The sequence below is a fragment of the Triturus cristatus genome, chromosome 7, assembly GCF_964204655.1.
Source record: "Triturus cristatus chromosome 7, aTriCri1.1, whole genome shotgun sequence".
NCBI classification, from domain to species: Eukaryota; Metazoa; Chordata; class Amphibia; order Caudata; family Salamandridae; genus Triturus; species Triturus cristatus.
Window position 1 is genome coordinate 1,017,535,741 of NC_140590.1, and position 15,363 is coordinate 1,017,551,103.

A 15,363-nucleotide genomic window follows, 5' to 3' on the forward strand; every position below is an offset into this window, starting at 1 on the left:
TGATGTGGAACTACTGATAGTTCCAAGAGGGTTGTGAACCATGGTTGTCGGGCTCATGTTGGAGCAACTAGGGAACAGTGAGGGAATGCTGTTCGAGTTTCCGGACCACTAATGGAATGAGCGGGAGAGGCGGAAAAGCGTAAGCAAATTAGTTTGACTAGTTCATCCATAGCGCATTGCCTTTGGACGATGGGTGTGGATACCTGGAGGCGAAGTTTGGGCATTTTGCGTTGTGATGTTTGGCGAACAGATCTAGGTCTGGGTGTCCCCACATTTGAAAGAATGGAAAAAACTTGAGGATGAAGTTCCCATTCGTAAAATTGTTGTGTTTGTCGACTTAGCAGATCCGCAATCTGATTGTGTACTCCGGGGAGATGTTCCGTGAGGAATAGCCCATCTCCATATAGTTTGCGCTAGGCGTGAAAGTTGGTGTGCGTGTCCCCCACCCCCTGCTTTTGAATGTAATACATTGCTGTCATGTTGTCTGTACATATTAGGGCAGCTTTGCTTAGTAGCAAAAGTTGGAAAGACTTTAGTGCAAAAAGATTGCTAGTAACTCCAGGTGATTTATGTGGAGTTGTTTCTGTCGATGGGTCCATAAGCCCTGACCAGCTTGACTTAGTAGATGAGCTTCCCAGCCGGTGAACGACGCGTCTGTTAGTACTATCTGTGGAACCGGGTCGAGGAACGGCCACCCTCTGGAAAGGTTTTGTACATTCCACCACTGCAGAGAGCAATGTGTGCGGCTCTCCACCAACACCAGATATGCAAGCTGACCTTGAGCCTGGTTCCACTGATGCTCTTGCAGTATGCTAGAGCTCTTGAGGTGTCCAGAGTAGCCCCTAGATACTGTTGTATGTTGGATGGTTGAAGGTGAGACTTGACAAGGTTTAATGTGAAACCTAAGTCGTGAAGTAGCAGGATAGTTGTGTGTGCTGCACACAATTGTTGTGGGATTTGGCCTTTATGAGCCAGTTGTCCAGATAAGGGAACACATGAATGTGTTGCCTTCATAAATAAGCCGCTACCACTGCGAGGCATTTGGTGATGACTCTGGGTGCCGAGGTTACTCCGAATGGAAGGAATTTGAACTGATAATGTTGTCCGTCCACCGTGAACCTGAGATACTTTCTGTGAGAGGGGTTAATAGGAATATGAAAGTAGGCATCCTTTAGATCCAGAGTGGAGAGGAAGTAGTCTTGTTGAAGTAGTGGGAGCACCTGTTGGAGAGTGACCATGTGGAAGTGGTCTGATTGGATGTAAAGGTTTAAGGGTCTGAGGTCTAATATTGGCCTGAGAGAGCCGTCCTTTTTTGGAATCAGAAAGTAGAGTGAATAAACCCCTGTGCCCTGTTGGGGTAAGGAGACTGGTTCTATTGCATTTTTGTGTAGTAGAGAGAGAATTTCCTGTTTGAGGATAGTCAAATGTTCTGTGGACATTGGACGGTGTTTGGGAGGAATGTGTGGGGGAGTGGACGAGAGTTCCAGGCAGTAACCATACTGGATAATTTGGTTCATCAACCTGTCTGTGGTGATGGAATTCCAGACAGGTAGGAACTGTGAAAGGCGTCCCCCGACAGGCATGGAGTGTTCGGGGGGGGGGGAAGCCCAGGGAAGTCACTGCTTGGTGGTATGGGCAAGCTGCGGGTGTTTTTACCTCAGCCTCTGCCCTTGTTGTTGCTACCCCTGTAACCTCCCTAAAGTATCCTTTGGAAAAGGAACTCTGATTGGGGAGGATGGATGCTCTGGTGTGTTGGTTTTTGAGCCAGCCCTATAAAAGGAGTCGAAAGGAGCCTCTAGAAGAAGATAACTGCAAGGCTCCCATAGACTTTGCAGTTTCAGGGTCCTTTTAATCTTTCATAAAGATGTGTCCACTGCAGGGCCAAAGAGGTGCTCTTGGTCGAAGGGCTGATTAAGGATTCTGGTTTACACCTTCTGTTTAAATCCCGATATCCTGAGCCAAGCATGCCTGCGTAACAATACGCTAGCATTGATTGCGCGGGACGCGGTGTCCGCGGCATCTAGAGCACATTTGATTGATGTGTTCGTGATTAATTTGCCTTCCTGTATGAGGTTATTAGCATGGTCTTTGTATTGCTCTGGTAGGTGTTGAATGAGTTTCTCTAGCTCATCATAGTGAGCCCTATTATACCTTGCCAAGACAGCTTGTGTATTGGCTATTTTCCAATAGTTTGCCGCTTGAGACGCCATACGTTTACCTGATGCTTCTAATGATTTGGATTCTTTAATGGGGGCGGGGCATCACCTGAACCTTGAGAGTTAGCCCTTTTACATGCATTAGCCACTACCAGGGAAGCTAAAAGGAAGCTGACTCTTAATGTATATGGGGTCACAGGGAGCAGCTTTGTATTTCAGGTCAATCCTTGGGTTAAGAACCCTAGTCCTAATAGAGTCCTTAAATACTTCTAGTGCGTGTCCAATGAGCCCTTTTAACATTGGTAGGACGTGTGAGGTTTTTTGTGGCTGAGCAAAAGTCTCCAAGAGAAAATCCTCCTCTACAGGGTCAGAATGTTGATTTACTCCGTGTTATGTTGCAGCCCTATTGATTAGTTGGGCAAAACCTACATTATAGTCTGGTGGGGATGGCTTAGAGGGATAAAGATCTGGGTCTGTTAAGTCAGGATCTGTGTTATAGTCAATCCATGGATCTGGTTCCTGTGGGGGATCATCACTGTCTCTTTGTGGGATTATGTTATCATCCCCTTGTCCGTCCCCATTTCCATTATCACTATCCTCTGGTTGTGAGAGTGGAAAAGTGTGTTCTGAAGAGTGTACTGCAGAGATTAGTAAATTTGGATCAATAGGTGGAGGAGCAGGCGTAGGGGGTGGAGAGGTGTTAGTGCCCATGTCCATTCTTTTAGCCGGAACCGGTGACTTTTGCAAATGGTCCGGTTTCCATTTTGTAGTTTGTTTGGGGGAGAATATGACCAGTCTTTGGATGGATATAAATATTTTTCTGGTTTGGATCCGGGACAAAAAGTTCTTCGGAGCCGGTGTTCTTTTTCGGTGCCAAAGATTTATCCCTATGAGGAGTCTTAGACTGTTTAGGCATAGGGATAGTGTCCAGTTTAGAAGCCTTTTGTGGTTCCTAAGACTTCGGTGTCAGTTGTTACGACTCCGGAGTCTTTTGCTTCGGGGTTTTAGGCGTCAAAGATTTTTCCTTGGATTGTTTCGGCTACGACGTTTTCGGTGTCGAAGCTTTCCCCTTTGCTTCGGCTCCGAGGGCTTGTCCTTCAGCGGTTTCAGTGCCGGAGGGTTTTCCGGTGCCAATGGAGGAGGGCGTGGCATATCGGCGGCCTTGGACTTCGGTGCCGAAGGTGGTTTATCGGTACCGGAGTGTGGTTGGCTCGAGCCTGAGCCGGAAGGCTTGTATTTGCTTTTCATAGCCGAGCCCAAGGGCAGGGCATCTGAAATGGTCGACCGGTGTGGACCTGGGCCTTCTGGCGAAGGTGTTACCGGAGCCTTTGGTATGGGCTTGGGTGGGGCAGGTGTCTCGGCACTCACGGTCCGTTGAGCTGAGCTGACTTTGTCCTCTACGTCGGAGTCATCTGCTTCGGAGACTCAGACCTGTTCCTCCTGGGCTTGTTTCGGAATGCTGTCAGGGCCTGGATGGAAGATGTACGGAATGTAGCCACTTCCTTGGGACATTTCGTGGCATCTAGCCCCAAGATCACAAATGGTCTTCTTAGACTTGTAAGATAGACAAGCCTCACAGGTATGCTCCGGAGAAAGGAAGAGATTACACACTGGGTGTAGGTCCGAGTGTGGGGAATTTAGCACCACACTGGGGGCACTTCTTCAAGGGAGTCCGTTCCACCGACTTTCGTCGGAATCAGCGTGGGTAGGCCCAACTGCCCGCATCGAAGTTTATCGGAGTTTTTTTAGATTGTAGAAGATGCACGTCGAGAAACGGAAACACGTCCGAGACAATGCCGTTGAGTGGTAGGTAACTGCGCGTCGAAGGGGGTTTCGATAACGATACCGGCCCAGAGCGAAGCAGGTCACATCCGAACCCGATGGCGGGAAAAAACAATCTGGGGATGGAGTGAATGCCCATGAGCACTGTCACCATAAGGAGGAGTCACCCATCTCGTGACTAACAAAGACGTCTTCGACAAAAACAAACTGCAAACATCCAAGCCCAACACCAGATGGCGAACTATGCTACAGTATACAATCTACAGCTCATATGCCTCAAACATGAGCATCCTTCAAGTCCAACGCTACCATCCAGGGTCGAGGGCACATAGGACCTGAGTCAAGGTTAACATTTTGAACTTCTTCTGGAGGAAGCATTTGACGTCCCTGAGGTCTAAGATATGACCTAGGCCTTTGCCCTTCTTGAGTAACAGCCACAACCTACTTCTGGCACAGGGACTTGTTCGGTTGCTTCCTTGGCCAAGAGAGCCTTAACTTCCTGGCGTTAAAGGGCCAAGTGATCCTCCGACATGCGATGGAGTGCTGGTGGCATGGAGGGAGGGCAGTGTCAAAGGGGAGGGAGTAACCCCTTCGTACTATCTGCAAAACCCACCTGTCCAACGTGATGTTGGGCCAGCGGGGGAGGTGTTGGTGGTTCCTGCTGCCCACTGGCAACTGGTGGCCCTGAAAATGCAGACTAGGAAGGTTTGGAGGCTGCTGCAGGGGGGTTGATGGGTGGACTGGCCTGCCCTCTGGCCCCCTGATCCTGGGTCCCACATCCCTGGCTGCGCAGAGGCTGGGCAGGATGTGCGGGCCTGTGGCACTAGGTGGAACTTAGAGGGGCATCCCTTCCGTAGCCACAAAGGGGAGAAAGTCAGACCGCATGGGACAAAAAGTGACTGCAAGGGCCTGGCCATAGCCCTAGAGTCCTTGAAACGCTCTAGCGCTTTGTCAGCCTTGTCACCAAACAGGCGATGGCCATCAAAAGGCATGTCCAAAAGGGTAGATTGGCCATCCCCAGAGAAGCCAGAGGTCCTCAGCCAGGCGTAGCGCCTCATGGCTACCGAGGGGGAAACAGTTCTACCTAGGGAGTCAGAGGTATCCAGCCACCACCGGATGGTGAACTTTGCTGCGTCTCGACCCTTAGCAACAGCTCGGGTGAGCACGGCCCAGGCCTCCTCCAGGCAGTGAGGCAGCACTTGCGCAACCGTTTTCCACACCGTGTGTGCGTAACAGCCCAAGAGACATGCAGTGTTTACCGACCTCAGTACTAAGCTGGTGGAAGAAAACTTCTTCCCAAGATGGTCCATCTTCTTGGATTTTCTATCTTGGGGAGCTGTAGGTAATGCGCTTCCTTTTGAGAATGGAGCTTGGACCACCAAGATCTCAGGGTAGGGTGTTGGGAGAGGAAAAGTGGGTCACCCGGAGCCGGTCTGAGGCGTCAGGCAATCATCCTGTCCGCAGGAGCCCCTGTGCTGGGCTTGGACCAAGTGCCTAGTAGGATGTCAGTGAGGACCTCATTAAAAGGCAGCAGGGGCTCCGAAGAGGCTGCTGCCGGCTGAAGAGCCTCAGTCAGGAGGTTAGTCCTGACTGCCACCATAGGAAGCTCAAGGCCTCAACCACCCTACGCAACACCACAGCGTAGGAGGCTCCCTACTCTGTAGCCACAGTGGGGGGAGGAAGCATACCAAGGTCTGGAGAGGTATTCAGACCAGTAGCATCACCCAACTCCTCTCTCCAGTCCGGCTCTTCCAGTTGGTCTGCTAGAGGGTCAACAGACCCCTCCCAGTCCTCCTCACCTTCCTCTGACTGCCAGTCAGGGCGGAAAGGCGGTCCGGCTCCAAGTCTGGGGTGAGGCTGGGGTCGACGCCGGTTAGGGGCACACCCGGCGTCGGGGGCATCGTCACTGGAATTGGCGCCACGGAAGATACAGTGAGGTCGACTGGCACCAATCCGGATCCAGGCCTGGATCCTCCGGCACCGAAGCCACCGGCCTCAAAGGCCCAGGTCCCCCAGCAGTCCGTGGGCCCAAAGGCGCACTGACGGAGTCGGACTGCCAATAGATGCTATGCAGCGCTTCGTAGAAAGCTCGAAGCCAGGCAGGGGACGTTCTGGCTCCCGGAAAGGGAGGGAAGCGCAGAGGCATCCCAGAAGTGGGCTCCGAAGGCCGAGCAGGAGAGTGACAACGCTCCAGTTCCCGCGTCTTGTCAGCCAACAGAAGGGGAGAAGGCGAAGAGAGCAACGTTGCTTCTTCGCCTTCTTCTTGAGCTTCACTTACCCAAGGAGTGCAAACACTTCGATGACGAGTGGTGAGACCTCTGCAACCAATCCCAAGACCTTCCTCTCGAATGGGACCTCGAGCGGCGCGGAGCCGCTGCCGGACCTCCAGAAGCTTTCGGGACCACTCCCGCAAAGACTTCGGGTTCATGGCCCAACAGTCTGAGCACGACTTTAGGTCGTGGTCGCGCTCCAGGCACCAGAGGCACAGGAGGTGCAGATCCGTGACAGACATTAGCTTGCGACAGGAGTCACAAGGCTTGAAGCCGGCCCGATGATGAGGCATCCCTTTGTGCACCAAGAGTCAAAGGACACAAAAAAGATGTCGACAAAAGTCGAAAAAGTTTGTCAAAAAGTGACTAAGGGGCATTGTCTCTCTGGATCTGCGCTGGCTGACGCAGAAAAATTAAGAACTCATGTCAGCGTCCAGGTGCAGCGTCTAAGTAGACACGGCGACGTCATCCCGGCAACCACTACACCAACGACAGACGCGGAGTCGACCGACGCCACCTACCGACGCGCAGAGTACTGCTAAGAAAAAAAATCTGCAGATCAAGTCTGACGCCTGGGGGTAATTCTAAGGTAAGGATTCTATAACTACAGTCTCTTTCAGATCTAAGTTACAAAGCCAAGTGAGGCAATTTCAGGAGCTCTAGAAACCGGATTGCTAAGATCTGTCTCAGTAACTAAAAACATCCTCCCAAAATTGTCCAAAGAACATGACAGAACAAAATATGAAACAAATTAGAAACTTTGCCAGACACGCATCTAAAACATTGGGGAGCAATAGCAGGATAAAAAAAAAAGCATGTGTGTGATAAGGATAATGTTACTTACCCAGTAAGCATCTGTTCTTGGCATGTAGAGGTACGAGTTACTTACCTTCGGTAACGATGTATCTGGTAGAGAAGTTGTCTAGCAGCAGATTCCTTAACTTAGAATATCCCCAGGCGTCAGACTGGATCCGGAAAAAACTTTGCAGCAGCCGCTCTGCGCGCCGGGGGAGGGCGCCACACGACCCCGCCCTGATGTCGTCCACGTACGTGACGTCAGCGAGGTCATATAAGACCCTCCCGGCGCCCTGACGTCAGTTTTCTTCTGTGAAACTTTTCCGCGGCACAACGCGGAGCCACCAACAAAAAAACTGTGAAAGTATGGGAACAGTGTGCGATGGATGAAAATCCATGAATAAATAAGGAGGATGGATCAAGACACCATCGTAAGAGACAAAATCAGACACTGCCTACATATAAGTGAAAAAGCTGTGAGAAAGAACCTCGCAAGCGAAGCGAAGACCCTTCCCTAGTACAACAAGGGGAGACATCTCAACAGACAGAAACAGACTGTTAGTACCATGCAGAATAACAGGCAAAAATAGACTGTCAGAACCATGTAGAACTATGCCGTCCAGCAAGAACGGAGCACAGAGAGACAACAGTCTGCCGTAGGAATGAAAAGTCTGGCAACGCCTCTATAGGAACGGAGGTCTGAAACAGACGCGAACAGAGCCCCCAAGAAGACTACTGTAGATGAGCCCAGAACCCTGAGCCAACAGAGAAGGCGGAAAGATAGCAGGAGAAGAAGAAAATGAAGAGGAATATCCTGGTGGAGGACAATGGAAAAGGCCTCATTTTACTGATAAGAAACCCTTGAGAGGTAGCCAACGGTATTATTGTGACAGAAACCCCTGAGAGGGAGTCAGTGGTATTATGGCAAATCTCAAAAGGACGCAACAATGTGAGCACCCATGAGAGAAAAAGCCAATGCCAACTGTAACCGGGGGACCAGCGGAGAACCCCACTTGGCAAGATCCTGCCAGAACGGGGAGGCTGGGTGGGCGTTAAGGAATCTGTGGCTAGACAACGTCTCTACCAGATACATCGTTACCGAAGGTAAGTAACTCGTACATCTGAAGGAGAAATCTAGCCGCAGATTCCTTAACTTAGAATAGATGCCACAGACATACCCCAAAGGGGAGGTGGGTCTGCGACAGAACAGAAAACGCCAAGCATCTGATCCGGCAACAGAGTGACGGATAAAGGGGGGGAAGGGGGGCTGTGGCGGAACAGCTATACAGCAACTCAAGTAGCTCGGAAGAGCAGAAATAACGGGATGGCAGATATCCTAAAAATGCCAGAATGGCGCTACACCATACCGGTATAATAAAAATGACATGAGCATGAGCCCCCTACCAGAGCAAAGAAGAGAGAGAGGGCGAGAGAGGAAGCAGGACCACTCTCCACGTAAAGGCGCACGATGAGGACACCGACCCAAGCTCAAAAAGAACCTGAAGAGATGCAACCAGAGCCTAACAGACTAGCCTATAGAAGGAAGGCTGAAGGAGCCCGTGCCAAGAGCCCCAAAGGCAAGAGCTAGAATCTGAGCAATGCATTTGGAACATCTGGCGGGACAAGAAACACACCAAGAACACACCCAATCCCAAAAAGGGAAAATAGGGGCGAATAGCATGAAGTTTAAGCCCGCTGAAGCAGGTAGAAACACGCAGCAGGCAAAACGGCCACAGAGACCTTAAAGTGGCGTACACAAGAAGCATAAAAGTGCCCGACCGGGCAGTATGAAGCCAAAGTGAGAAACAACCCAAAATATAGACTTGCAGGCAGTAGCGTATTCTAAGGATGTGGCCAAAAACACCAAGGTAACGAATCGTGGAAAGAGCCTCAGAATCCACGACCAAACACTCCAGAAAAGACACGTACACTGTCTAACACCAAAAAGGGAGCATTTGTCAAATTGGAACATCACCCGAAGAAGCGGAAGCAAGGAAGAACCTATGGGCAGCCTGCAACAACTCCGAAAAGCTCCCTCACACATGGAGATATCAGTGTTTACCTCGCAGCCTCGAACAGAGGTGGCGACGTAGGAAAAGGAATACCAAGGCAACCAGCACACATACATAAATGTATAAACATATAAATATGTAGAGACAGAACAGGCCAGGAGCATGAACATATCCCTACCGGAGCACATCTAGTAAAGTAAGGGCAGGTAGGAGCTGCTTTTGAAGCGGAGATCAAGCAACCTCCCAAGGAGGTGGAACAGGCAACAGGCAGGATGACCATGGCGTAAGAAGATGGCACCAGGGAAAAACATAGAGCACCGTACAACGGACCACCAAGCAACACATGGAGCCCACAGGATCTCCAGGCCCAGGTGAGATAAGCAACATGGAGTATGCATACCCCAAACAGGGAACACCTCTTAGGGCAATAAGCCAAGCTAAAAGCGCAGTAACGAACTGAACCCGTGAACATGAGTTGTGAGCCGTATGACATTACCGAGCTGAGCCACTGGCTCAATACCACAGTCAGAGGACCAGACACAGCAATCTGTGGAACACGGCCACAGCAGGCCAACAGGTAGCCGAAAGCAAAACACATCCAAGGGATGCCAATAAAAAGGTAATCACCCTTGACCACAGAAGACGTAAGGCCCCATGTTAAACACAGAGCGAATCTAAATGATACGAAATTAAAAAGTACCACCATGGGAGATAGGCCTAAGAAGACCTAAGTGGGAGGACGAAAGCCCACAAGGAGCCGGTGAACCGCCGACTCGGCGTGAGCATCAAACAGCAAAACCCCATCAAAGGGTAAGTCAACCAGTCGCTCCCAGATATTTTCAGGGAAAACACAATTGTGCAACCAAGCGTGATGCCTTAAGGCAACAGAGCCCGCCATAGCACGGCCCAAAGAATCCTCAGTATTTAAGGCTGAGCGGATTGTGAATTCGGCAAGGTCACGGCCATCCCGGAGGAGGCGAATGAGATCAACCCGAGCACCTTCAGAGGTGGCTGAAGGCAGAGTCCCACAGGGCAGAGGTAGCCTGCGCCAAAACACACATTGTATTTAAGGACCGTAGGGCTGCACTAGTGGAAGCAAAGACGTTTCTGCCCAATGACACTAGCCATCTGGACTCCGGAGAGGGAGGAAGCGTTAGAGGGGGCAGGGAGGGAAAAGCAGTCTGCAACACAAACCCTTGCACATCAGGGTGCACAAAAAGACAAATAGGATCATGCGGAGCTGGACGGTGGCGGCGCAAAACTGAACGAGCCACCGGGTCACCTGAAGCAGGCCGGACCCAGGTACCTCAAGGGGTATCATTAAGGGAAACCTCAAAGGGCAGAAGCGGCTCCACATTCCCGGACCCCCAATGAAGGACCTCAAGCAAGGGGTCCACAGACAAGGGGGCAGAAGGGGGTTGCATGTTTAAAATACAGGTGGCCAATGAGACCACCCTCAAAAAAGCCACACCGGCCTCGGTAGCCCTCCGCGGAGGGGACAACTCGTCAGTGGGGGAGGGTTGTAAGCTGACCCTCCCAAGACACTGAGATGCGACCAATGTTCCACGGAAGGGAGTCCCATTGAAGAATGAGGATCCTGACATGGCTTCTGGGGAGGCGAAGAGCCTGCCAGAACTGGGAGCTCCTGAGGAAGCTCTACAAATTCCAAGGGGGGCACTGGCAACATTACGTCCGGTGATGCTGGGCGAGAGTATGGCGCCAAACTCTCTCCAGAGGCCTCTGGAGAAGTTTGCATACTCTTGCCATCTAGTGTTGGGTCTGGATGTTTGCAAGTTATTTTTCTTCAAAGAAGTCTTTCCAGTCACGAGGTACGATGGCAGGCGTATGCAAAGCATGTGAAATACAACTCATATGCCTTGAACATTAAACATTTAGCACAGAACTGAATTCTACAATAGTTTGTGACAAACTGTGGTAAAAACTCAATCTTTTTCAAGACTTCTAGAAAACATTTTCTCTGACTCCATATGTGATTTATACCAGGAACCAAATGATTTGAAACTCTTTTCCACCATAAAGCTATACAGAAGATCTTCTCCTACATACAGAGACGTGTAGTTGGCTCCAGATATAAATTGTTGAATGCGATTGTAACCCCACACACCAATTTTTATGGTCTCCAATGAATTGTTTCAAGAAAAACAAGGTCATTCAAATGATATTAGATTTAAAATCCGATACTTTACGAAAGCCACAATCCTAATATCTATACACTTCTCTTTCAGAAAAAAACCCACTGTTCATTCACCCTTAAGTCTCTTTACCCAGATCTGTAATAAAAAATGCAATGGAAAAATTTCTTTAATTGTTCTTTTATCTTAAACAACCCTTGTAGAATTATGAAGTGAACTTTTCTGGGTCATTTATATTTTTAAAGGATTTCTGATTTTATGAATTGAGTATTTCCGATATAAAAAAAATATTAAAAAATCTAGAGGATAATGTTTAACTCAAATTGTAATGCACAAAATGTCCAAAATAATACTTTAAAAAAAACAAAAAAACTTAAGAACCTATTTTCCAAAATAATAGCATAACAGGACATAAGGCACTGGCATATTGTGGCATACTCCTGCATATCCCCCTCACCCTGTAATTCAAAATACAGTATGGTGTTGACTAACCAGTTCCATAATATATAATCATTACTACTACACATTAGCTTGACAGATGTCGAATGAAGCAAGTGGAATTGACTGTGTGAAAAGTTAAAGAATAAACTGGGTAAAGTAACCCAGAGTGTTTTCAGAGATCCTCTCAATATGAGCTGATAAAAATAACTGAGGCTGTGAGGCAAACTGACAGTACAGTGCGTGTGAAGGGAAGCTGCTGGCTCCTTAAAGTAAGTGCATTTTTTTTCTTACTCTCAGTAAACTCTTGACCAGACAGGCTCCTTTTTTTAACTTCATTTTCTTCCTCCTTAAGTGCTCAATGGAAAGGCTGCTAACTTAACTCATGATTGCCTTGTTGTCAGGTGCTGCAATGTGGTCTTTTTACATTGTTTAGATACATTTTACAATGCAGAAAAGTTCAGTCAAAAAGCAGGCCTGTTTTTCCTTTAATGGAGGTACCTCTATACAATCGGAATGGAGGTCTCTCCAACTAATACATTTTTTTCAAGAATTGAAGATAAAGTGTTCTGGGATTCCCGCAGACGCATGGGAATAGTCTTTGTTCATGACTATCAGTGGGGAATCCTACAATGCAGAACATTGGTTTTCGAGGTGTTATGTTGATTTTTTGAGGTTAGAGCTCTTGCTTTCCCATTCAAACTCGATCGTCAGCAGAATTCAAGTCAAAGAATTTCCGTAAATACTTTGCAGCTGCTGGAAAGATGAGCTTTATTAACAACCTACTTGACTGATGCTTTCTTAGACATTGAATTTTTGAGACCTTTAATGTTTTCTCAAAGATTTTGGTTTTGATGATTTAAGGGTAGACTTTGATGCCTTTTCTTTGAACAGCTCCAGCAGTCTCTTAGTTTAAGGCAATTAAAAGAAAATCGGACATTATCTTGTGAGCGGATTAATGTAGCTTGACATAAGAGGAAATCTCTTCGAGGTTATAACGGGAGTGATGGTCCTCCTAAATATCAACCTTTCCGCAATATCCCCTTCCCCGGAAAAAACTGTCTCCTGCATAGATTGAGCCTACCTCCTTTGTTTTCCAAGTTCTGTCTGATCGGACATGCCTGCTTTTGTTCAGTGAGCCAGAGGTATTTTCTCTCTATGGACTACGTCTTTGGCTTAAAAAGCAAGCCCTCCGAATTACGCTCTCTCTGGAGGCACTTATATCAACAATACTACCAGCTATGAGTACACCAAGAGTGATAAGGGGTGTGCTCTTCTTCTCTAGTAATATTTGAGTGGCTCTTGGACTTCGGTCAAGGACACAATTATTGAACCTCTAGTGATATTGACAGGGCTCTAAAAACATTCTAACAAAACCTGTATATTGCCTCAGTAATACACAACACTATAGATATTCATCATTCACCAAAGTGAATGCAAAAGACATCCAAATAAAAAAGAAACTTGAAGAACACATATCAATCAAAATACTCTATTTGGCATTGGTAAATGATTACTAAACTATGGTTATTTAAACAATGTGCAGGTTGTCTTTTTACAAACCGAATAAATTTAAATTATTTCTCACCTTCCTAGACCAGGCGATGGAGCTTGAGAATTGTTGTATGAATTCTGTTGAAAGAACTAAAGTGTGTCAAACAGTACACGTTTATATGGAATAATACATTCATTGTCAAAAACGTAAGTTTAATGAAAGTCAAATACTACTAGAAAGGCACATCTTTGCAAAGGTACACAGGATGTTTTTATAAGTGAATAAAGAAAATGAACTGTAGAAGTCTATAACTTTAAATTTATTTAAGGATCAGTGGGCAATGAACATTTACATCACTGAAAAAAAACTGGATTGCTAAATAGGGTGTAATCAAACAGGTCTGTGCTTTCAGGTGGGTCTGCGGCTGAGCAGCCACACATAAACAGTCTAAAATTACATTAAGCTGTCAGTGAGGAATCCATGGACTACCCTTGTCAGCTTGCTACAAACGAACAGCAGCAGAGACACAGAAGTTAGGAAATAAATCTTCAAACAAATTTAGAAAACTCGAAGGACAAAAGGCAAAAATGAAGTCAATCAGGTGTAGGTAAGAGAAGCTGTTCAAAATATGAACGGCAACATTTTGTTGTATTTAAAATAGAATTTAAGCACTAAACTGCAATTGTGCAGCTTTTAAAAAAACAAAACGTAACAGACTACAGAGCAGAACTATGTTTTTAAACTCTGAAACAAAGCAAAGTTTCTCTTCCAGTTCTATTTTCAGGTCATTACACCCTTTAAAAAAGAAAAGTGACCTCTAACTTGCACCAGCAAATGCCACAATTTAAAAAAAAATTAATAAAGTCAACTGTCAAAACTTTCAAAACCTCCAGGAAAACCTCTTAACTCCAGGTCTGGTAATATCATTTTTCCCCACACTTGTCATGGACATTTTTTCAGGGCGCTAGGCACTTGCCCATTTTTACCCTGGGACCCAGTGAGAGGCTTAGTCATTTGTGCAGGCCTTACAGTTTTGTCTTACAAAACAAGTTATTTATCTTTGTTAGAACTCTTTTTGGTAGAGATTATCTAACCGCAGATTTTTCATCTTTAACATACTCGCCAGGCGTCAGACTGGGTCTGGTACTTTTTTCAGAAGTTCCTTAGTACGCCGTAGATGGTGGGTGCAGCTCTGCATTGACCCCGTTTTGTTCCTTAAAGGACGTGTGGAAACTAAATAGGCACCACTCCAGTGCGATGAAGTCAGTTACTTTCGAGGCTCCCTGGGCCCCCAGAAACAAAGCTCCAACAGCAAATTGGTGCTCTCTGTCCAGTGTGCAGATTCCTAGACTTGGGATCTCATTAATGAGTAGAGTCCAATTCGCGGAGCATAGTGAATAGGAGAGTCAGTGAAGAATCTGCAGTTAGAGTCTCTACCAGAAAGAGTTACCAAAGGTAAGCTTTTGTTCTTCTAACTGCAGATTCCTCACCTTTTGAATACATACCACAGGAGTACCTATTTGAAGGAGGGTCTCAAACCAAAAAGCCCTGCAGGACCAGAGCAGCTGAAATGGTCCTCTTGGTAATCCTGGCTGTCCAGACAGTAGTGCTTCATCAACACATGCAGTGGCTCCCACGTAGCTGCCTGACATGTCCTACACACACTTGTGGTGGTAAGTACAGAACTTAAGGGGTATTTTCCATGACCCTTAGCTGCCTCCCTTCTCTTCATTCTCCAGTCACGTGGAGCTCACCGGCAGGATCCCTAGTCAGGGCCGAGAAGGATCCCCATCTGTTATTTGTTTATTCTCATGGCCTCTGTTCTCCAGAGTTTCCTGTAGCAAATCACTGTCTATTTTCCAGTTTTCCCCCCGAAACTCCATCGAGCTTCTGCAGCGTGCTTCCAGACCTAACAGCAGAAAAAAGAATCTGAAGATGACCACACACAGGAGTTTCTGGGGCACTGTTCAACATCACACAGAGGATGGACTTATCACCAAACGGGGTTCAACGACTCCCACATGCCAAAAATAAAAGAGAAGGACAAAACAATTCCGGGCCCAGCCACAAGATGGCGGAATGGACACATGGCATAAAAATCCAGAAAAAGATTCATGCTGCAAAACGAATAGTTTCTTACTTGTCGGTGTAGTTTTGCAGCTTGAAGATCTTTCTGGATTCACTATGCTGTGCATTATTCCGCGATCTGGTGGTTGGGTCCGGATTCGTAGTCGTTCTTTTTTTTTTGTAGCCCAGGTGGGT

General features: G+C 47.4%; 1 protein-coding gene across 2 annotated transcripts in view; it reads right to left on the reverse strand.

The window, feature by feature from the left end:
• Positions 1–15,363, reverse strand: part of AFF4 (ALF transcription elongation factor 4) — an 862,537-nt gene that overhangs the window by 51,386 nt on the left and 795,788 nt on the right. For both annotated transcript variants that reach the window (XM_085618067.1, XM_085618066.1), the window contains one exon: positions 13,195–13,238. In XM_085618067.1, coding sequence (XP_085474193.1) covers positions 13,195–13,238 — 44 coding nt within the window. The remainder of the gene's footprint in view (positions 1–13,194; positions 13,239–15,363) is intronic.